We start from the raw sequence: 7,151 nt of genomic DNA, 5'->3' as shown, positions 1-7,151 counted from the left end.
AAGAATTGTTCCCTTGTATTTTCTTTCTGATCCGGCAAAGAAAAAAAAAACTAATGATTTTGCAAAGCTTAAGTAGACTGTTCTATTGGTATCTATACCTTTCTAGCAACAGTAGTCAATAAAAAGCCAAGCAGCAGAGTCAGAAGACTCATAAAGCAATTGGCGTGGGATGTCAATAACTAATGAAGGATGCATGCCCAAAAAGTTGACCATATATCTTTTCATCTTCATTGATTTTTCTAATAATGCAGAGCTGCAAATCTATGCTTGAGTTTAATGATTCCGATAAGAGACTTTGTTATGATTGCCCCAGAAAACCACGATAATGATTCAGATACTGTATTTCTTCTATTTATTTCGGATTACTTGACATCGTTAACTTTATCAAGTCTTGTGTATTTAAGATTTACAGTTTCCTTACAGTACAAGGAATATATTAGTACATAAAGTTCCCTCTAGGATCTTTCACAAATTCCACAAATCAGTTTTATCAAGCTCCTACTCAGCAACACTTTCTATTAATGTACCTTGAAGGGGGACCGGATCAGTGAATTACCTGATTGTATTTTATAAACTCTGATTCTCTGAAATGGAATGACTAATGATTTTGCAAACTAGACTGTTCTCTATGTCGGTTTCTGGAAACAGGAGTCAAATAAAAAGCCAAGAACGAGAGTCAACAGCCTCATAAAGCAATTCTGCAATTGTGATGTCAATAATGAAGGGATGTATGCCCAAAAAGTTGACCATCTTAAATATTCCCCAGACTAGTCTATTGCAGAGTATCAAATATCTGCTCGAGTTTAAGAATTAAGATAAAAAAAACTTGGTTATGATTGCTCCAGAAAGCAGGAAAACCGCATTAAGTGAATGAAGCTCTCATTTATTTGCAGTAGTGGGTAATGACTGTAACAAATTTATTGGAAGTTAGGAACCAACCATTTCATCTCATTCTAGAAGCCAGCAATAAGCCAATAAGCCAATAAGTCAACAATATCTGCTATATGGAATGGCCACTTCCCCTCATCTACCACTTGCATTTCCACTTGGACTAACTCACTAAAGAAAGTAAGAAACCCAATTAAAGGAAGCCTCATTCCACAGCTCATGCATGTGAGTTTATAGCTAGCCTAGAATGAAGATTATAGGGCAGATTAGTATTCTTATCCTACTAGTTCTAGGCATTTGCAGCATAGATGCTGCAGATCCTATGGCAGATTTCTGCAACAAAGACACTAATATAAGCAAAAGTAGTCAAATCTCAGCAAATATTGATGCTCTACTGGCTGAGTTGGTTTCCAAAACTGACTCAACTGGCTATTTTGCTACTTCCTATGGCAAAGGCCAAGCTCAAGTCTATGGCTTGGCTCAATGCAGAGGTGATGTTGTGGGAAGCAAAGACTGCTCAAGTTGTATTCAAGACGCTGCAAAAGAAATCCGCCAGCGTTGTCCAGACCAAGCAGCTGCAACGATTTGGTATGACTTTTGCTTCTTGAGGTATAGCAACAAGAGTTTCATTGGAGAAGTTGATACGTCTTATGGTATAATCTTCTATAATGTTCAGAATGTGACTGACCCTGAGAAGTTTGTCAAAGAACTAGGAGCTCTTGTGGATAATATTAAAGCACAAGCTGTGGTGCCAAAGAATCTAGGATTTGGGAAAGGTGAGACCAAGCTGTCACCATTGACGACACTCTATGCCTTTGGGCAATGCACAAGGGACTTAGGTAAGCTAGATTGTTCTCAGTGCTTGGCCATTGCAGTGGGAAACTACGAAACCATTTGTGGCAATCGAAGGGGATGTCGAGTTCTGTATGGTAGTTGCTATGTCAGATATGAGCTCTATCCAATTTTCTACCCTGTTGGTTCCAACAGTAGTATGAATGTTGTGGCTGATGAAACTAAAATGATTCTAGTCAATCCATAGAATTTGTATTCAGAGTGTGCTATTCAAAATAAGCTACTCCATTACGTTGTATTTTAATAAGCAAGCACATGTATCTTTTTCTCCATTGTGGTAATAAGTACGAAATTCCATTCTGTGATCCTGACTATATATATAAATTTTATGCATATACATGTATTCACATGATTCTCTAAAGGGTGTAGTCAATGTATTCTACAATTTAGTACCCTTTTTCATTTACATGGGGAGTGTTGATGAACTTCTTGATCTGGATTGAAGATTTTTCCAGGAAGTTGATTAGTAGTAGGCTTTGCCATAACTTCTGGGAAATGGGATAGCATCTCTTACAACAGTAAGGTTAGTGGCAAAGAAACCATGAGAGCAAACTCAAGACTGAACCAGAGTGCTTAATTGTTCCATGTCTACGAAGATCCAAGTACCAATCATGCTTGGAAAAATCCCACCAAGTCCTCAATCCTGAAAATAAGAAACAGCTAGCAATATGAGGTTCAAGTTTCTATGTCAGAAAATTAAGCAGTTAGACACAGATCAAATGCCATGGGGTCTACTAGTGTAAGTGAGAATACCTTGGTACTTGCTGTATGTATGTGTTCCTCATTTTGGCTACCAGAAATTAACTTTTCGATCTGCAAAGGCAATGTCTTTGAGCACTGGAAACAGTTTGAAATAAATTCTGAGCATATAAGACGAGGAAGCTTTATTAAAATGCAAATTTTGATGGATTTACGATACACAGATCATAAGTAAAATATTGATGCTGTAATAGAAATTGGTTTCCAAAACTGCCTCAACTGGCTTTTCTGCTACCTCCTATGGACAAGACCAAGCACAAGTCAATGGCCTGGCTAAATGCAGAGATGATGTTGTGGAAAGCAAAGACTGCTCAAGTTGATCCGCCAGTGCTGTCTGAACCAGGCAGATGCAACAATTTGGCATGACTTTTGCTTCTTGAGGCACAACAACAAGAGTTTCACTGGAGAGGTTGATACATCATATGGTATCTCCTATAATGTGGAGAATGTGACTGACCCTGAGAATTGTTACATAGAGCTAGGAGCTCTGGTGGATAATATTAAAGCACAATCTTTGCAGTAGGATTTGGGAAAGGTAAGACCAACTGTCACCATTGGCGATACTCGATGCCTTTGTGCAGTGCGCAAGGGACTTATCTAAGCTGGGCTGTTCTCAGCGCTAGCTTGGCCATTGCAGTTGGAAATCATGAAACCATTTGTGGCAATTGAAACGGATGTCAGAGTTCTACATAGTAGCTGTTATGTAAGATTTGAGCTCTATCCAATGATTTTACCCTGTTGGTGACATTAGTACTATGAAACTGTAATGAATCAGTTAATCCATAGATGCTGTATTCATAGTATGCTGGTTGTTCGAAATAATCTACATTCAGGCGATCTTAATAAGGAAGAGGGGTGTGTGGATGTGTTCTATAGTTCTATATATTAATAAAAGCTTTGATAAGTATGCACATCTATCTTTTTCTCCATTTTAATAAGGTAGGCTATTCCATTTTTCCACCCTGCTAAGTTTTAATATTCAAAGAAAGAATGCAGAAATTGTACAAGACTGTTATTCAGAATAATATTTCTTTATTCATTTACATGTATTCATATGATTCTCCGATGTGTTTAGTCAATGTATGTTACAATTTGGTAACCTTTTGGTCATTTACATGGGGAGGATTGATGAACTGCTTGATCTGGATTGAAGATTTTGCTACGAAGTTGACTAGTAGTTTGCTTTGCCATAACTTCTGGGAAAGGGGATAGCATCTCTTACATCAGTAAGGCCAGTGGCAAAGAGAACCATAAGATCAAACTCAAGACTGAAGCCAGAGTGCTTGACAGTTCCATGCCTGCGAAGATCCAAGTACCATTCATACTGCTCTCTTGGCAACCCCAAATCCTCGATCCTGAATAAAAAAAATAAAAAAAATAAAAAAACAGAAAATATGAGGTTCAAGATTCTATGTTCCCCAGAAAGTGAGAACAAGCTTTTGGCAATAAGACCGAAATGTCATCAGTGAAAACAGACCAAAATAAAGACATGTTAAACAGAATCGGCCACCGTAAGGGTGTACTAATGCAAGTGAGACTACCTTGTACTTAGTATACGGGTGCGCTCCTCATTTTGGCTACCAGAAATTAACTTTCCGATCTGCAAAGGAAGTATCCTTGAGCATTAGAAGTAGTTCGAAATAAAGCTTATAAGGTGGGGGTAAAATGCTAATATTGATGGATTTACAATTTCATGGTTTCTTTCAAAGAACTTGAGCTTACCTTTGGTACAACCATATCAAATGCTGCAACTGTTTTTCCATCATCATTCAGCCGTACATAGAACGGCTTAGCTTCTTTTGGATAATTGTATACAATTACAGGCTTCTTGTAAATCTCATCAGACAAATGACTGATGCATGAAAAAGGAGTTATCAGCCACAATAGATAGAGCTTGGAGTCTGTAGAAATATTGGCTCATATATCGCTATACTTACGTACATACCTTAAATCTTCTTCTGTTAATGCAGCACCCCACTGTAATTTTGTTTCAACTTTCTTATCCGTAACCTGGCAGATGAGATGAATAAAAATTTCTTAATTAATATTGCTGCAGATGAAAGTAAGTATTCGAATCACACTCAAGGACCATGTTCTAAAATCAACCTTGTTTAAAACATTTAATGCCTCAGCGTAGGAAATTCTTTCAAATGAACTTGAAATCACTGATTGAAGACGATCAATCCTGTTCCTGTCTATTCTTTCAGTAACAAATTTCATATCTTCCGGACAATTTTCCAACACCCATTTGCAGAGGAACTTGAAAAAGTCATCTGCACAATTCATTACGTCCTGGAAGCTCAAGAGAAGATTGTTAGAATTGATTTAATATCCTTACTTGATCACATCAGGAATAGGAATTATAACAATAGGAAATGATAGTTGCCTTGAAGAAAGTGGTTTAAAATCTGTATGAAGCCAAATTGAACATGGCATATTATGTGATTTGACCAACAGGAAAGCCAAACTTTCAATCAGGAAAAAAATTATCAGCTTATACCTCTAGTTGTGAAAAAGCCATTTCAATTTCAAACATCAACATTTCTGGGACATGTTTAGGGGACTCTCCTTTATCTGCTCGAAATCTGGGACCGAAGGAGTAAACATTGCCAAGGGAACATGCATAGCTCTCCAGATGCAGGCGTCCAGAAACGGTTAGAAAAGTTTGGGAGGAGGAGGAGGAACCTTCGGAAGACTTAACATTGTCAAGCTTTTGAGAAGTTTTCAGTTTTGATTTTTCTCTTGCTTCCAATTGTGATGCCAATTCGTTTGTTTTCCTTAAATCCTGTACTGCAGCGGCCAGAGCTTCCTTATTGCTATCAGTCCTCTTGAGTTCCTCTACTAAGCTACTCTTCTCTTTTGCAGCAGCCTTAATAGCTTCAAGGCTAACACCTTCAATTTCAGCAATGGCTTTAGGTTCCTCCGTTTGACCTGCCTTGTCAAAAAGACCAGTGACCTTGTACTTTTCACTGAACCCGTTGCAGTCTGTTGTAGTTATAATGGGTACTTGCACAGAAATAAAACCATGGTTGTGACAAAATGTATGAGCCCCAAAAGTCAGGGCACTTCTGATTCGCATAACAGATCCCACCTAAATAAAGCAGACATCTCAATAGTGTTAAGACAACCTCTAGGCCCTTTAAAGCTGTGGCTAGGTAAAAACCAATAATGAATATATATATATCAAGCTAACAATCAAATGTAAATGGGAATCTGAATCAATTAAGTTAACAACAGAACAGTTCAAAAATCAAAGAAAGACAACCAAATAACAAGCGAAGAAATAAATTACCGTGGTTGTCCGAGCGCGAATGTGGAAGCACTCCCTTAACTTCTCAATTGGCACTCTCTTCTTTGACAATGGATACTTGCTGTAATCAACTGTTCCTATATGAAGCACTTTCTCCACTCTCAGCTCAACGACATGTTTGCTTTGCACCAAAGATTGCTGCAGCACACCTTCCACCGTGATGCAAGTCCCGGTATGCAACAGCTGGCAAGGCGGGACTATAGACGATTCAACAATTACCTGGTGGGCATCCCAATACAGTCAAAAATGTGCTTTTCTATATATTATAAAGTTGCAGAATATATAACTCAAACTAAGATGATATATATATTTATACCTGAAGAGTTGCAGGACAAGAACCATCACTGACTTTCAAGAATGCCGTGGAGGGCGGCGCCGGCTTAAACACCGCATCGAGCCTTTCTCGAAGAGTGTTGCTGGAGGAGCTGCTTCCACCCAAGACCTTCACAATGGTTCTCAGAAATGGTATCCGAGATTGAAGGATTTCGACACAGCTGACGCCTGATTTGCCCTCGGGTTCTCGAGCCGTCTCATGATCGGCTGCCGGTAGATGCGGCGGAGGAGGAGTTTGTTTCATGACCTCCTTGGAGGACTTGACCCACCCTCCTATGAGAACTCTCTGACCAATCAGCTCCAGGCCGCCATCACTGCGTTCCAAGATGGTTTTCAAGAGGACCCGATTGGAGTACTTGAAAGGGGTCAATTGGGTAGTAGCAGGAGTAGATGCCATGGCTTTTCCGGAGTCCATCAGAGGTAAGCTTGGAAGATTTAGAGAGGTGAGGGATGAGATTAATGTTGAGAATGTGAAGATGGGAGAAGGCCATGGGTGGTGATTAATAGAAGAGACTGGATGCTTTGCTTGGGAAGGAGATAGGTGTGATCAGAATGGAGAGGTTGGGAGGAAGGAAAGGTTGGCGATGAGATGGAAGAGGTGTGGGAGGCAAGGTTTGGTATTCTTCAAGGTTGGGCATTCGCGGGAAATCTCAACCGCGATATAACCGACTTTAACCGTTTTTGTTTTTGTTTTCCCAAATTTTTGGTCACGTATGGGAAGGTAAAATAAGTTGAAAGGAACATTGATTTACAAGGTTTGTTTTGGTATTAGCTCAAAGACTATATCAAGGTTCAAGATTGGATTCCACTCGCCAAATCTCAATCTTCGGGTTAGCCGGTAATTTGTCAATTGGAATGCCGACTTAATTTGTCAGAAGGTCATTCCTTTCTTCTCGTGTCGATTGATTGAGAGAATTCTTATATTTAATCACTACAGAACTGAAGCTTTGGTTCCCGTTGTCTCTTCAATTTTCATAAGTAAATTCCATCCTGCAGGGTGTGGCTGTTT

The 7,151-nt window shown here is 39.2% G+C and overlaps 2 protein-coding genes and 1 pseudogene across 2 annotated transcripts; 2 read left to right on the top strand and 1 right to left on the bottom strand.

Moving 5' to 3' along the window:
• The first annotated feature begins 1,055 nt into the window (after nt 1–1,055).
• LOC112172957 (cysteine-rich repeat secretory protein 55) lies at nt 1,056–2,047 on the top strand. The gene has a single exon (XM_024310480.2). The coding sequence runs from the start codon at nt 1,136–1,138 to the stop codon at nt 1,925–1,927; it is 792 nt and encodes a 263-aa protein (XP_024166248.1). The 5' UTR covers nt 1,056–1,135; the 3' UTR covers nt 1,928–2,047.
• A 661-nt stretch (nt 2,048–2,708) lies between these two features.
• On the top strand, nt 2,709–3,358 carry LOC112171428 (annotated as a pseudogene).
• Nucleotides 3,359–3,503: 145 nt separating this feature from the next.
• LOC112173249 (asparagine--tRNA ligase, cytoplasmic 2) lies at nt 3,504–6,630 on the bottom strand. The gene is made up of 8 exons (XM_024310841.2): nt 6,126–6,630; nt 5,792–6,028; nt 5,000–5,590; nt 4,606–4,791; nt 4,445–4,509; nt 4,222–4,351; nt 4,041–4,099; nt 3,504–3,854 (listed from the first exon to the last, which is right to left on the bottom strand). Exons 1-8 carry the CDS (start codon nt 6,555–6,557, stop codon nt 3,671–3,673), a joined length of 1,884 nt encoding a protein of 627 aa, XP_024166609.1. The 5' UTR covers nt 6,558–6,630; the 3' UTR covers nt 3,504–3,670.
• Nucleotides 6,631–7,151: the final 521 nt, after the last annotated feature.

Source organism: Rosa chinensis, chromosome 6, assembly GCF_002994745.2.
Source record: "Rosa chinensis cultivar Old Blush chromosome 6, RchiOBHm-V2, whole genome shotgun sequence".
Taxonomy (NCBI): domain Eukaryota; kingdom Viridiplantae; phylum Streptophyta; class Magnoliopsida; order Rosales; family Rosaceae; genus Rosa; species Rosa chinensis.
This window is presented reverse-complemented; position numbering and strand designations above follow the sequence as displayed.

What these genes read in the sequence shown, in the direction of transcription:
- LOC112172957 (XM_024310480.2), top strand. Translation starts at nt 1,136, where the DNA reads ATGAAGATTATAGGGCAGATTAGTATTCTTATCCTACTAGTTCTAGGC.
- LOC112173249 (XM_024310841.2), bottom strand. Translation starts at nt 6,557, where the DNA reads ATGGACTCCGGAAAAGCCATGGCATCTACTCCTGCTACTACCCAATTG. An exon ending in TTAACAGAAGAAGATTTAAG is followed by an intron (nt 4,352 to 4,444) that starts GTATGTACGTAA and finishes TTCATGCATCAG; the next exon opens with TCATTTGTCTGATGAGATTT. An exon ending in TTGATATGGTTGTACCAAAG is followed by an intron (nt 4,100 to 4,221) that starts GTAAGCTCAAGT and finishes CTTCCTTTGCAG; the next exon opens with ATCGGAAAGTTAATTTCTGG.